This window comes from Primulina eburnea, chromosome 6, assembly GCF_022965805.1.
Source record: "Primulina eburnea isolate SZY01 chromosome 6, ASM2296580v1, whole genome shotgun sequence".
In the NCBI taxonomy this organism is placed as follows: Eukaryota; Viridiplantae; Streptophyta; class Magnoliopsida; order Lamiales; family Gesneriaceae; genus Primulina; species Primulina eburnea.
Window position 1 is genome coordinate 29,148,663 of NC_133106.1, and position 16,656 is coordinate 29,165,318.

A 16,656-nucleotide genomic window follows, 5' to 3' on the forward strand; every position below is an offset into this window, starting at 1 on the left:
CTGATTGCATGGATATACAGATAAAGTATAATGCCATAATCGGATAAAATCGTAAAATGTTATTAAAATAAAGATTGTTTTACATTAGAATCAATAAAACCCGAGCCACAAGTTGACTTTCCTGACACCTATTCTAACAAAATCCCCTTTGAATTGGACAAAATATTTTTTCAGGGAGACAAGATCAAGCTAAATACATTTCATTTGGTCAAAAATCCTTGTCTTGAAATTTTCAAGATCAGCTCGGGTGTGAGTGAAACCGAACTTGATATTTTTTATCAGCAGTTCGGGTGTCTTCCCTAGTGATTCAATATCGACTAATTTAGCTTCCACTGGAGGGATGGAATCTGATGATGGAGAAGCAAATTCCAATTTTGCAAACCATTATATCATTGTCTGAATCCGATCATCTCTAGCCTTTGCTGCCTCATCCAATGAATAAAAGAAGGATCAAGATCATCAGAAGACCAACATCAGTGTAGTCAGTGAAAGCTATTAGAAGATTTTTAGGAAACAAAATAAAGTTAAAATGTAAACGTTGGAGAAGAAAAACATCCCGATGAATTGAATGAAATCAGATGGTGATACAACTAGAGAAGAATTACAAAGCAAGAGGAATAGAAGATTGGGAGCATCCAAGCAAAGTTGGTGAATTATGTAGTTGACAATAAATAAGTTACAGTTAAATAATAATTTTATCTGAATAACTGTAAGTATAGTCTACGAGAGTCGTTTACTTGATGAAAAATTATAAATAGGATTGTACAACACATATACAGAACAAGAACATTATATCTTCTCTCTGACTTTCTTCTCCTACTCCCCTCTTCTCGCTCCACTTTCAAATTCTAGGAGCCTGGCTGCTGCCTCGAACAAGCTTAATCCTATCAAGGTGCTCTCGTTGCTGTTGCGATCATGGTGGACGGAACACGGCAAGAAAATATTGATGATATTCTCACCAAATTAGCTACGATGCAGGACAATCAAGCTTCTAGCATCGACCTGCTCACCAATTCAATATTAGGTTATAAACCCAAGAGGTGTTTCATACCTAAAAGCTTGTCTATTGGGTGTTGAGTTTATAAACCACTATTTATTAGTTTAATATTTTAATGCGGGACATTTAACATTGACGACTCCTTGAGAAACCGACGTCATCGATTTTAATTCAGTGCATGTATCATGCACCTTAATCCAGCCTATCGACACTGATCTGATAGTAGTGTCTTTTCTTAGGTCGCAATTTCTGCTACGTCGACTTTCAACGGAAGCACCAATGTTATTAGGTTATAAATCAAATAGACGTTCCATCGCAAAAGGCTTTCCTATTGGGTTGTGTAACCTCTCGTTATTATAAGCCACCATGTATTAGTTTAATATTTCGACGTGGGACATGTAATAGATGGCCATTTGTGGATGAACAGTAATATTTTGAGACAAATAATACGATGATAAGTAATATTTTTTAATAATAAAATACATAAAAATTATAGTTAAAATAATGTTTGATTTTATTGATTAATGATTAAATTTGAGATAATGTGATATTATCGTTTTGTCTTTTTGAAAATATTAATAAAATATTTATAATATTATTTATCAAGGGTAAGTATTGTAATTTTAATTAAATGATTTGATTGATGTGAGATAAATGATTGGTAGATGGATAATATTATGGTACACCGAATATGAGATTAGATTAGATAAAAATGTGGATAAATGATATAGCGAATCAAACGGTATCATATACTGCTGAAAGTTGACGTTTGAGCCGTCTTGTAAGCATTTTGACAGAGAAAATTCGACAAAAGCTACAGAGTACTTTTTGGTGATTAACTCGTTTTGTAATTGAGATGAGCTAGAACAAGAGAAGACTAGACTAATTTTTTTATAAAGGAGGGTCAATCATATTCATATTAAGAAAAGATTAAAGTAGGATCGGAAACACACAAGGAATAAGAAATACACTAATCCATCATACATAATAATGTCTTAGACATCATAGAACTATAAAGTTCATGAGAGAGAAATTGGATAATTTTGGAGATGAAAATATATATCTGGAATGCAATATTACAATATTTTCCCAAAAGCTCATGCAGTAGAGCCTTTGGATCGATTACACACTCAAGATACATGGGAATTTATATTCGGGGAAATTGCATATACTACCCCCGTGATATCCCGAGTTGGCATAAATCTCCTCGTGAAAAATTTATCATCTTAAAACTCCCCGTGTTTTTTAATGGCCAGCTCACGCCCCCTCGCCAGTATGGTTTATACAACACGCGCATAAAGTTGCGAATTGTCATTGTTTTATGAGTTTTTTTGTCTAAAATGCCCTCGTTCGGTATAGAAATAGAAGACCTTTTCTTCTTCTTCATTTCGCGACTTCTGCATATTCCCCTTTTAAAAACCCTAGATTCATCCAAAATTATGAATTCAAATGTTGATGTAAGATATCCCCAAACTCCACTGTGCAAGTGCAATGTTAGGGCAGAGATTAGAGTTGTGCAATGAGAAATTGATATTGGACGAGCTTAAGGATTGCCCGGAGGTGATTCGTTGCTTTGGGGAGAGCTTTTCGTACGAGAATGGGGAGAAGTTGTATAATGTGTTGTTGGAGTACGCCTCCGGGGGAGCTTTGGCTGATAGAGTCAGGGGTTGTTGTGATCGGGGGCTGCCGGAATTTGAGGTCCGGCGATACACGAAGGCTTTGCTTAAAGGGCTTCACTATATCCACAAGCTTGGTTATGTCCATTGTGATATTAAGCTTCAAAATATTCTGTATATGTCGCCTGAGGTGGTCTCCGGTGGAGAGTAGGGGCCTTCAGCGGATATATGGGCTATTGGGTGTGCGGTGGCGGAGATGGTCACCGATTCTCTGGCATGGCGGTGCTCTAATTTGGCGGGGTTGCTGCTGTCCATCGGCGTCGGTGACGAGGTGCCGGTAGTGCCGGAGAATTTATCGGAGGAAGGAAAAGATTTTCTCGGCAAGTGCTTTATCAAGAATCCAAACAAAAGATGGACGGCCGAGATGCTTTTAGATCATCCTTTTGTGAGTGATGATCAAGAATTCAGAGATCTCAGAGATGAAAAATCTGCTTCAACTTCTCCGAGATGCCAGTTAGACTACCCTGATTGGGAATCGAGAGCACTTCGTTGACAATATCATCGTCCAGCTCCAACGCTTGGTTTCGAGACAACCCAGCAAGAATGAAAATGAAATAATTTAGCTTATTATTTAAGGAGGGGCATTTTAGACAATAAAAAAATTTTTTTGACTAAAAGCATGGTTGGCATGCGTGAGCTGGCCATTAAAAAACACAGGGAGTTTTAAGATGATAAATTTTTCACGAGGGGATTTATGCCAACTCGGGATATCACGAGGGTAGTATATGCAATTTCCCCTTTATATTCCTTTCACTGGATATTTATTTTTATTCCATCACCAACATCATTGTATAAAAAAACAGACTTATTTAATTACTTGTCTGGTGGTATTGATTTTTTTTTATTATTATCACAAATTGGGAGAAGAGAGGATCGAACTAAGATGGACACAGCTAATTTGTCAGCCTCTTCTCCCGTGATATTGATTATTAACTTAAATATTGGCAATTTGTTTGGCCAAGTCGTGGCCATCAGGCATGGTAGCAACATAGAGGATAAAGCCATCAGTCGGAAGGACGGCTTCCCCACCGGAGCCGAAAATCTGATCGAACAAGAAGTCGGCAACGGTTCCAAGAATAAAACCTCCCATAAATCCTCTGACTAGTCCAACGGTCGTGACAAACAACCAGGGACGGATCCAGGAATAGAAGTTGGGGGGGCTTGAACTCAATATGATAAGTTATATATTATTAAAAAAAATTTACATTATATCGTTCAACGAAGTTGTGCTCTACGAGATTTTAAAAAATAAAATTCATCAATAATAGAGTTTACATCAATATGTTTAGGTAAATCTCGTTCAATATAGAGTGTCAAACAATCGGCAAGAAAGTCATCCTCCATTTTATTGCGAAGTGCCGTCTTCACATGCTTCATTGCTGAAAAAGCCCGCTCAGTAGTGGCAGTAGACACTGGTAATTTCAAAACAAGATTAATGTTCCATTTTGAAATAGTTCAAGTTATCATCCTAAACAAGAATAAAATAATTATTAAACAAATAAACAAGTAATAGTCAATCAACAACTCAACAACAAACAATCAAAAAACCACAAATCACGCACAGAGAAGCTATAAAAAACAAAATAAAAAATGTATAGCCGATTCTTACCTGGATTGTTGCCTTGCCGATGAGCAATTCGATTTTTTTCAGGAGTCCGCAATTCTATTCTGTCGCTAAAGGGCTTGGGACTAGGGAGAGAAATTTTGTAGAATTGAGGTGGGGCGGATCAGAGGATATGGGATGAATTTGGTCTCATCCTTGTAAATGGACGGGACTTGATTGGACTAAGACATTGATGTACGACAGTTTTTGAAACAACCGTCGCTATTAGCAACGGTTTTTTAAAAAACAGTCGCTAATAGCGCCTGTTTGACTTAAAACCGTCGCCGATGAGAGATCGGCGACGGTTTTACTAAAACCGTCGCAAATATTAGCGACGGTTTCTGAAAATCCGTCGCTAAAAAAAAGTGGGCTGGACTACTGCCCAGTACAGCCCATGAGTAAATCCGTCTCTGCAAACAACGGAGTAGCTGCTACACCAGTTAACTGAGTTGATATTGCAGCTCCCACAAGCTTTCCCAAAGCTGCTCTACCTTTTTCTGCTGCCCGAACTAAGGCCTCTCTCGTGGCCGTCGTGATTGGTTGGTCCGACGAATACACATCCCAGATTACCTGTCCCACATCTATCAGGAACATGGGGTCTGAACCATATTTCGATTTCTTCCCTCGATATGTTATTGACGAAGCCGTAACTATGTCTCCCTTCCCTTGCTCGCCCAATAATACACTTAGCCGGCCCGATGCCTCAATTATTGCGGCATATACCTCTATCTTTTGCTCTATTTCCAAGTCCTCAAACCGTCCCGTATACCCAAGCCTACTTTGATAACTGCATACATACAAATTAAATCAAATTAAGAAAGAGAGGGGCAAAGTGAAATTAAATTAATATTTTAATATATTCGTCTCGTTTTCAAGCCTCAACAATATATGCAGCAACACGTATATGACTAATATTTATCAATGATATATGTCTTGATTTATAACCTCACCTTCGAACTAGTTCGTTAAAGCCAATGCCGACGTTCCTGAGATATCTTGAGAATTCTGCCGAAGCATGAGAGTTGAGATTCAATCTCATGTAGCTAACAACCAATCGGTCGTATTCCTGAATGGATTCGGTGAAATCAACCACAGCATCTTGACTCGAAGTGTCTAACTCCTCCAGCGCTTGGAAGAGTTGCAGGTGGTGATCCATCATTTTGTCGAGATAACTCCTTCGCAGAGTGTAGTTCCTGATGATCTGAAGTGCATTGTTGAGGCAGTGCTCTGCGTAGCCAAGAATCTGATCGGCAATGGGCCCGCGAACACCGTCGTCCTTATACCTGATCACTATCGCATTGCAGTGATCCAGGAGTGTACCAACGGATGCCATGTTATTGTTGCTCATCCTGAGGTATTCGAGTTGGTCCCCTAAGTTTTGGAATGTTATGTGGTATAAGTTGTTAACTTCGTGGCCGCGAACAAGCTGGGCGAGCTGCCGATAAGTGGCCATTTCTTCATCACAATTTGGGGATTTAGTCACCACAAGCTGATGTGGCACGACATGTCATCTAAAATCGTCTGACTTGGCACGACACGTCGTCCAAATATCCGATGGGACAATGACGTGTCATGTCATTGCCATGTGATTGCCACAAAGGATGACATGTGTCTGCGTATTTGTCCTATAAATACACAGCTTCACCTTCTTCAATTTGGTATCAAGCAAAAGGGGTACAAAATATAGAGATGGTGAGAGTATTTTCCTTGTATACTTTCAATAGCTCTTTTGCACAAGTGTAGTAAAATCTCTCAATCAAATACTAAATATATTGCCTCCACTTCAATAAAATCCCTCCCAAGTTTTAGTTTGCTTCCTATTATAATGGCCTCCTCTGCAGTTCCTGTTTTCCTGAAAGATGAGAACACTACCAGAAATTGCAAATTTACCGACGAACTAGTGATTAGCGATGGATATGCATAAACTCATATTATAAAATAATCATAAGATCTTCAACGGAGTATACCGACGGAATAATCCATCAGTATTTACTAATAGAAAGAATCCATTGGTCAATAGTGATGGATTAGAAACGGATCCGCCCACCACCTATATGCCGATGGGATAATCCGTCGCTATGTCTCGAAGGATTGGTTCAATTGGTAAATAGCAACGGATCAGCCATCGACCATTTACTAATAGAATAATCTGTTGGTATTGGTAAATAGCGACGAATCAGCAACAGAATAGCCACTAACAATTTACTACCTGAATCATTTACCGACAGACTCTTTCCCATTTAAGAATATTTATTTTTCCGATTAAGATACAAATACTTTCTAAAAATATTTAATTCACTTATTTTTACAATAGTTTGAAAGTAAAAAAAAAATTTGTAATTTTTTTAGTTTTGAAATAGATTTTGTAATTTTTAATCTATGATTTATATAATGATTTAATATTCAATAATAATGAAAGATGATAAAAAAATTATATTTTTTCTTAAAAATTTGAACTGTCATGTTACAAACATGATAAAAAAAATAAAAATTAAGATTTTGCTCTATAATATATAGAATTTTTTTATGTAAGTGATAAATAATTTGTTGTTTACAAAAGTAAAAATTTTATTATATTTATTTATGAATTTTAAACTTACAATTCTATCATGTTTAAATTTGTAATTATGAATTTTATAAAACTAAAATTATTACAGTACGTGTAAAACTACCATAAAATTTGGTTGGCTCATATAATTGAACGTAATAATAATTTTAATAAATAAAATTTAAAAGTCCACAAATGTTTATAAAAGTCTTGTGAACAAGCCTACAAGAGTCAATTGAATTCTGTTTACAAATCCGTGAGATTCTATGAAACTCAATAAAAATCATTCAAATCCACAAAAGTATATCATTTTAAAAAGTCATTAAATCTTTAGATGGAATAAATAAGCAATACTCATTTTTATGTACATAACGTTTTATGAAATGCATTGTTAACTGATATAAGTCTACTATATGTTCTCTCATCTGATGGGTGAGGCCAGAAAAGTAACTAGAAATCAGGAATATATATTCATACCATTATTTCACAAAATTCCAGTGCTTCAATTCTGTCACGCCCCAAACCCAGGCTCGCACCCGCGCGACTGCACAATGGTCTCCTATAACAACTACTTCGTATCCGTCATCGTTTTACGAAAATAATTAACCCAAGTTTTTATATAAGCGCATTGTACATTATAAACTCATTTTAAACATTTCATTCTTTCCATGTGGGACACAAGGGTATAACAATCACCCCTCATTCAGAACGAAAAGTCCTCGTCGCGGTCTGACCCTCGATCCACCAGCACCGAGAATCTAGAGGTGGCTCCTACAAGTTCAAGAGGTGGCTCCCGTTATCTAGTACTTTGGCCCGCAGGTTCAAGAAGGTGGATCCCACCCACGTAGCACTTTGCCCTGCATAGTATCTATTTCTTTGGTGTTCTTGCTGATGAACATCTCTGATACCATTCCGTCACGCCTAGAGCCAAGGCCAGCACCTGCGCGACTGCAAATGGGCCTCTATAGCAACTACTTTGTATCCGTCCTCGTTTAACGAAAATGATTAACCTAAATTGCTATAAAAGTGCATTATAGTCCATTACTGGGAAATATGTCAAACCTTAAATACTTTCATGTTTTTGAATGTGTAAGCTATTATTTAAATAATAGAGATAACATAACCAAATTTCACTCTAAGCGTGATAAGTTGTTTCTTGGTTATGCCACTAATAGTCGTGCTTGTAGGAAGTTTAACCTAAGAAATATGGCTATTATGGAATCCATTGATGTTGTATTAGATGATTTTGCAGATCTCAAAGGAAAAAGCATTTGAAGATGAGATAGAAGAATTGCTAGAAATGTCCATAATACAAACAGACCCAGGTGTTGTGCTAGATGTTATAACACCCAGCACAACACGGCCTCAGACTGTGATTGAACCCGAGGAATATCAACAAAGTGATGATGATGGTGTTGTGATCAATGATGGAAAGAACATTTCTAGAAAAATACAGAAGAATCAACCATTATCACAGATCATTGGAAAAGTACAGGGTGACATGCAAACTCGAAAGAAAGAGTATGTTGACTACAGAAAAATGATTGGTTTAGTATGAATGAGTTCCGTATACTCTTACGTAAGACACTCATTTTTTTCCCAATATTGTGCCAAAAAGTGTTTCTGAAGATTTTAAAAATGAGTTTTGGATCAATACCATGCATGATGCGCTGGAGAAATTTGTCCGAAATGATGTGTGGTGCTTAGTTTCACCTCCTGATCACAACAACATCATTGGAACCAAATGGATCTTTAAAAATGAAAGAGATGAGTCAGGAAATATTGTGAGGAACAAGGCAATGCTGGTTGCTCAAGGGTATACACAAGTATAAGAGGTTGATTTCGATGAGACCTTTGATCCAGTATCCCGCGTTGAGTCTGTCCGACTGCTGCTTGCCATTGCATGACACTTGGGATCAAACTTTATCAAATGGATGTGAAGAGTGCGTTTTTGAATGACATTTTGAATGAAGAATCTTGTGTGAGTCGGCTGAAAATGTTTGAAGATCCACAGCACTTGGATCATGTCTACAAGCTGAAGAAAGCACTCTGTGGAGTGAAGCAAGCTCCACGAGCATAGTATGACAGGTTAACTGAGTATCTATTCAACATTGACTTCAACGAGGTGAGGTAGACAAAATTATCTTTATTCAAAGGTCTAAAAGTGACTTTCTTATGTGACAAATCTATGTGAATGACATAATCTTTGGTGCTTCTTGACAAAAGCATGTGGATAACTTTGTCGAATGCCTTCACAAATTGAAATGAGCATGGTAGGTGAGCTAAATTTCTTCCTTGGACTTCAAATTAAACAATTGTATGATGGAATTATTATGTGTCAAAGCAAATATGCAAAAAAATTAGTGAAAAAAGTCTGCCATGATAACACTAAACACATGAAAACACCTATAGGGTCAAGTGAGAAACTGTGCAAAGATGCAACAGGTGTTGACAATAACCTCTACTGCAGCATCATTGGCATCCGTTTGTATTTGACTACAAGTTGCTTTGATATCATGTTCAGTGTATATTTATGTGTTAGGTACCAATCAAATCCTAAGGTCACGTATTTAAAGGTATGAAACATATTTTACTATACATAGCAGGAGCCTTGGACCTTAGATTGTGGTATACTCGGGAAACCAACACCAATCTAGTAGGATTTAGTGATATAGATTGGGCTGGAGATTTGGATGAAAGAAATGGTACTACTGGAGGTTGTTTCTACTTTGGAAATAACATAGTGGTATATTAAAGAAGAAAAAATGTGTGTAACCTTCAACTGATGAATCTAAATATGTGGCAGTTGGTAGTTTCTGCTCCCAACTTCTATGGATGAATCATATATAGCAAAATATGGCCTTAAGAGTGAGACTCCTATTGTGCACTATGATAATCAAATTGCAATTCATATCTCAAAAAATTCAGTACAAAACTCTCGAACAAAACACATTGACATTCGACATCATTTTATTCGAGATTTAGTAGAGAAAGGTTTGATCCGCATGGAATTTCTTGGAACTAATTATCAATTGGCTAACATTTTCACAAAAGTACTACATTATGAGAGGTTCTCCAATCTTAGGAATTCTTTCAGCATGTGTGGATTCTGATAACTTACGTATGTCTTCTTGGATGTTACAACATGCATGTGAATTTTTAGGAATTTAGGCATGCATCCGGCATTTATCATTAATTTTGTCCTATGTGTTACTTACAATGTACTGACTAATTTCCTGATGTACTTTCAGTTGATCTCAAGATTCAATCAAGAAGTTAATCGTGGTGTGTGTTCAATCTAAGTCATCAAGTAGTTGAGGGTGTTCGCTTATTCTAAGATTTTGTCCAATGTGAAAAATAACTAGAAAAATTTGCGCAAAAAGCAGAAAAATAGAAAAGGGGAAAAAATAAATAAATAATTATATAGAAAAAAAATGGAAAAAGCTAGAGGAGTCCAATGAAGACAATTCTTCTAGTGTGAGAGCTACCACTTCTGAAATAAAAATTTTACGAGAAAAATTGAAAGTTTTGTCAGAAGATGTTGCCAGTATCAGTGGAAACATCTTACATGTTAGCACATCACATAGGCTTGTGAATGTTTTGTTCAAGGAGTTACGAGTTTGTCAATAGAAATCTTATGGCGCAAAACCCTATTTTCTAATAATCAAATTTTGATGATTTTTGATGATTTGGTGGAGTTGAGCCGATGTGGGTTATTATCTACGGTAAATTTTTTGGGAATAAATTGTGTTGGATTATTTCCATAGTTAGGCCGATTGTGTTTCCTAAATTTTCAAAATTACGCCTGTTATTCCCTTTTGTTACCATTGGTAACTACTGTGAAATTTGTTAGGAGATGAGCTGTTGCATATATGCAAGATTTTGTTACAATTGAGTGAACTGTGGCTTACTTCTTATTTATTTTCATTTCACTCAATCGATCATCTACTTTACCGATGTTCCACAATCTGCTCCTGAAGAAGAGAGCGGTTCATCGAATGATGATGAAACTATTCACTCAACTGATGTTCCACAATTTTCTCCTGAAGAACTCACCTTTTCTGATGATGAAATGGTTCCTCTTGCTTGCCCAATTTCTGGAAAAATTAAAGGCACTTCTTCTACACATGCCTCTACTGAGACGATGATGAACCTGATACAGAGATGCAACATGAATTTAATTATAACAGGCCTGATTCCTCAGACAGTTCATCTTCACACTCTACTAATGAAGAATTCGATGTTATTGGTGATGCTGATTCAGACCGCGAAGATATTGAGGGAGATGTTGAACATGATGTTGATCAAGATGCTAAGGACACCCAAGATAACACTGATCTTGAAGAATATGATTTGAGCAAAGCTGTCTCTAGACAGTTTTACTTAGAAGCTTATTTGGAACAATGGTCTCTATATGCTGCTCATTGGGAGTTTATAGACCTTGGATGGCTTTGCCAGGAATATAGACCTGGATGCCTTTGCCAGGAAAAATTTGGTAGAATTTTTTGGAGCTCCGAGGGATCTACTCAATTGTGCTTGAAACGTCTACTCATTTAATAGTGCGGAATTTTTTTTTTAAAAGCTCGCAATTACAAAATAACATTTAAAATACTCTTATTTATTTGCCAACAAGAATAACGCAGTTTAAAAATAACTAACGTCATCCAAAATCAACGTAAACGTGTAAAAATCGTAATATTATCAACATATAAAAATGTGTAACTCCTCTCAAAACACATGAGAAAAATATGCTGGAAAAATAATAGGTCCTCGGGTCGTGTCACCGCATATCCCGCCTGCCTGCTCAGTCTTCGGCACCTCTGGTCTCCTGATCGAAATGCTCACCTGTATCACACATGCCTAGTGAGTCTAAAGACTCAACACACCTGTATCGGTAATAACAAGTACATATACGTAGCACACAGCAGTGAAAAATAAAAATTTGCGTACCAATAAAAATAAAAATCATGCAGGTAAAAATACCCAATAAAATCCTATTTTTGAAAAATGCCCTTAAAACACCTTATATTATTTAATAAAAATTAATCGTTAAATAAAATAATTTTCTTGAAAATTCTCCGGTCTCCGATCCTCGTTCTAGCGTGAAATGCACCTAGAAACCCTAATGTATGAACTTTTAAAATTTCATGAATTAAACCTTATGATGCAAAAATTATGCATAAAATGCATGAAATAATTGAACACAAATTAATAAAATAAAAATGCATTTATTGCTTTAAAAAAATTTAATAAAATACAAAAGAAATTTAATAACTTGCATGCATGTGGTTCACATGGACCTTCAATTTTTTGGGACGTTACAATCTACCGCCTTAAATTAAATTTCGTCCCCTCAATTCTAATCATTTTGCCTACTGAAATTCTCGTTTGCGAATCGCAACTTAAAACGACTTATGATGATTTAGTTCTATTCTACTATGACATCGAATTTTGACCTTTCTCACAACTTCTAATGCTAGAAATGGATGTCTAACTTATTGTACTTTACTTTTCTTATACAATACACATAATGTTCATCACCTATTACATTATCATTCATGCAGTTCGACTTAAGAAATCTTAGCACCAAAATTTATTGATCAACTTCTATCATCGGTGATACACTTAAAAGTTAAACCTTATCTTAAATCAATAACAAGATTAGCCTAAGATCTTTGAATCAAATCTTTGTCTTACAGCACCAAACTTACGTAACATAACTATTTACAAGTATCTCTCAAATATAAAATTGTTGCAAATCTTAAATTCGAGTAACGTTAATCCATAAAACCCAAAATATACAATATCGATCTCCTATCTAACTAGTAAATTTCTTTTAGCATTCTATTGCATGCTTAAACTATTTCCTTCCCAATTATACAATATAGTTGAGGTATAAGACCCTTGGACTTTCCTTATTGGAACGAATGTCTCATACTTACGTATCCTCAATGCTTAATTAATTCTAGCGTATAAAACTTACTAAGTTATCCCATGTTAATGTTAGACTAACTCTAGTAAATCAACTTTACTTATAACCCATAGAATTCTAGAATTCTCATATCAAGATTTTAGATTTTTTACTCGATAAAAATCTTAATATTATTTCATTAGTAACCTACGTTGAACACAACTAATTATCTTTTGTTTTTATTTCACCCAAAATTTCGTATAACCAACCTATCCCATAAACTTGTAATTCACTTACATAACCAAATAGTTTTTAGATAACACAATTCCAATACAGATATTCATTTAATCCCAAGTTTCTTAATGACTTAAAAAAAATTCCTCAAGGTAAGGCGTCCACCTCATTTTTTACATGCGTCTATCAAGTAACCTAACAATTTATCATACCCAACTTTCTAGAAAAATTAAATTCCCACAAAGGTATAGTCCTAACGGTTAAGATCAAGACTGAAACTTTTGACACATCAAACTTTAATTCCCCAAAATGAGTTAACTTAATGTCTAATCTTGTATATTAACTAATCGATCAACTTCACCCTAAATTGTCATCATTTTAAATTCTTAATTTGCCACAGCAATATTTCACTAACACTTAAATTTTCAAGCCCAAGATTGATTCATCCTATAATGTCCTTGATTACCATTACTTATAACATTATAACCCATGTGTTACAAGATTCTAATTATCCCCTTCAAGCCTAAATCATCAAAATTTGCTATAATTTAAACCATTCGATTATCACTTATTGCTAAACTAGTCTCCCAAATTTCTTAAAATTGCAGCATTAATTCTTAATTTCCTCGAAAATTATCCAATTTGTCCTTCATTTTCTAACATTCCATATTACCCATAAGTTCTTGGCGTTCATAATTCAATTTTATAGGTTTCTCGTAACATAAGGTTTACCAACCTTAAACTTATTAAACCCAAAGTAATTCTCATAACCAATCTTACATTCCCATAAATACTTAAAATCCCAAGATATAAATTTTATACTTCTAAAAACCGTTGTAGTCTTCGAATAATTATTCGTTATATGAAATCTTCAAAAATTTAATTCAACTAGTAACCACGAACCATCAATAATTTTTTAGAAAATCTACAAGTCCCAAAAGCACTCATAATCTTCATGACTAACTCGTGACCCAAAGAGTAGAACATCAGTACTTACAAACTAAAAATAAATACAGACAAATCATTTCCAACCTTTCCTAATGCCCAATAGCAAAATTTTTATTCATGTTCAAGTCCACCACAAAGACAGCATGCATGAAAATCATATAATTTCTCATTTCATGTCGTAACATGCACAAAAATTTTGAAACATCTAATCTCAAAACATAACGACAGATAAACAGGTACTGTAAAGCATATATCATGTAAACATGCAGGTAATAGCATTAAAAACATTAAAACATTTAAATCATAAAAGCTTACAGACTTGAGGCTTAAAGACTGAGCTTTAGAAGTTGGCGGTGGCACAACCCTATACAGGACCCTTGCTCTGATACCAACTGAAACATCTACTCATTTAATAGTGCAGAAATATTTTTTTTAAAGCTTTCAATTACAAAATAACATTTAAAATAATTGTATTTATTTGCCAACAAGAATAACGCAGTTTAAAAATAACTAACGTCATCCAAAATCAACGTAAACGTAAACGTGTAAAAATCGTAATATCATCAACATATAAAAATGTGTAACTCCTCTCAAAACACATGAATCAATATGCGGGAAAATAATGGTCCTCGGGTCGTGTCACCGCACATCCCGCCTGCCTGCTCAGTCTTCGGCAACTCCGGTCCCTGATTCAAATGCTCACCTGCATCAACACTGCCTAGTGAGTCTAAAGATTAACACACCTTTACCAGTAATAACAAGTACATATACGTAGCTTACAACAGTGAAAAAAAAAGCATAAACGACATACATTTCATGAGCTTAAAAACATGAAAATGAGCGTGTCGTGTAAAATCGAAACGTGTCAAAACATGTCTCATCATGTTATCATATCGTATGCTTAACCGTAACCTGTCAAAACATGGAAATATCATGTATGATCGTATCAGCTTATACGTGTTAAAATCTTAATTTGAATTCTGTTCATTAGCTATGACTTTCGTATCATCATGTCATCATGTCAGTCGATGGATCCATCTATGTGTAACTGCGGTACCGGGCGGCGGGGGACATCAGCGACACTCTTACCCGTCAACTGAGCCCGGGCCTATCATATCATCATATCATGTCAATGGAAATACGATCGTCGGGCTCCCTCTGAGGCCCTCTCCGGTAAACGGGCTCCCTCTGGGGCCTTTTCTCTCACGACATCTTCAATCATATCATCGTGTCATCGTGTTAGTCATAACTAAAAATTCCTTCAAAACGTGTCATCATATTCATCACTTAAATAAAAGTATGCATAAAAATAATTTTTCCTTTAAACCAAGCATGCACCGTAATTATCATAATTTCATAAAAATCATAATCGTGATGCATAAACATTTAAAATATCATAAGTTTGTGTTCAGGGCACTGTCTTGACCAAAATCTCACCTCGGGCTTGGAAACCCGAAAATTATCGTTTCACCCATGGACCTCTAAAAGTTACCCGAAGCTTACCAAGCTCCTTAAAATGTCCCAAGATTTTTTTTTATAAATATTTCTTAGACGTAAACTCGAGTACGTTTCAAAACTTAATCGATTCGTTTTAAAAATTATACCGGGGTCTCGGTTTTAACTCGAATCGACTCGAAACTAAACCAAATTTTTCCCAACTTTTACCCTACCTTAAAAACACAAAATTGTTCCTAAAACCATGTCATCAGCCCTCTAACACACGGCTGAAAATTTCCAGAAGCTCACCTAACTGTCGGCCCCTTTCCTCAAATACCCCCTTGGTGCACTTCTTTCCCAAAAACTCACGCCACCACCCAAAATCGACGTCCCTTCCGTGAACCGATCTACCCTTGACCACCTTGGGGCCCTACTTGACACAGTAGACACACGACTCCAGCCCCATGCAGGCTACTCAAAGCCCACGACCACCAGACACCAAGGAGTACCGCCGCGACTCTTTTCACTACACCGCACAGGTTCGCGCTTGGGGCTGTTCCAGCAGGTTCCGAGCCCTTTCAGGCCCTGTCTCAGACCCATCAGGGTCTTATTCATGGCAAGTTTGAGCCCTTGCAATGCTGGTTGGTCCCTTGCACGCACCCTACCCCAAAACCGAACCCAAGTGGGACAACACGCCCGATCTACCCAAGTTCCAACCAAAACCGACTCCAGCCCTATTCCTTTACTAACTCACGTGATTCAGACCCCTCATGACAGCAATCCTACAGCCCCCTCGCAGCAAAATCAAACAAACGTGAGTTGGTAAAAAAAATACAATGGAAGGGTGAAAAAAACCGAATCCTTTCTTTACTACATGCTGGATCGAGACTTACACAAACAAACAAGCATAACAACATATATATCGTGTATGATGCATGAAGAAAGATACAAATGCGTGCCTTGGTGGAAAAATCTTGGACAATTGATCGAGGGACACGGCCGAAGGGATGTGTTCTTTGCTTGAAGGAGAAATGTCTCACCGAAAGCTTAGTTGCAGCAAATCACGAGGAGGTTGCTGATAGGAGGAGGGTGTCGGCTGTGGGAATTGTTTAGGTTTAGGTTAAGATGATAATTAAGCAATATTTAAATAGCTAACAACCAACTAATTGGCCTATTTTTTATAATTAAAGGTTTAAAAAGATTTTTAAGCCCAACAAGCTTAAAAGTAGGTCTATTAAGTTCAAACGCACTACCGAAAAATATTTAGTATTGGAAAGTTTTTTAAAATATTAGCCGAACCCT

General features: G+C 36.2%; 1 protein-coding gene and 1 pseudogene across 1 annotated transcript; one reads left to right on the forward strand and one right to left on the reverse strand.

Annotated features, from left to right (window-relative positions):
* Nucleotides 1–2,266: 2,266 nt before the first annotated feature.
* LOC140833434 (mitogen-activated protein kinase kinase kinase 20-like) lies at nucleotides 2,267–3,194 on the forward strand (annotated as a pseudogene).
* A 1,442-nt stretch (nucleotides 3,195–4,636) lies between these two features.
* LOC140833435 (uncharacterized) lies at nucleotides 4,637–5,711 on the reverse strand. Its single transcript, XM_073197770.1, has 2 exons — nucleotides 5,227–5,711; nucleotides 4,637–5,063 (listed from the first exon to the last, which is right to left on the reverse strand). The coding sequence occupies exons 1-2, from the start codon at nucleotides 5,622–5,624 to the stop codon at nucleotides 4,652–4,654; spliced, it is 810 nt and encodes a 269-aa protein (XP_073053871.1). The 5' UTR covers nucleotides 5,625–5,711; the 3' UTR covers nucleotides 4,637–4,651.
* Between the last annotated feature and the right edge of the window lie 10,945 nt (nucleotides 5,712–16,656).

Coding starts and splice junctions, on each gene's coding strand:
- LOC140833435 (XM_073197770.1), bottom strand. CDS start 5,624: ATGAGCAACAATAACATGGCATCCGTTGGTACACTCCTGGATCACTGC. Junction 5,064..5,226: donor TTTAACGAACTAGTTCGAAG/GTGAGGTTATAA, acceptor GTATGTATGCAG/TTATCAAAGTAGGCTTGGGT.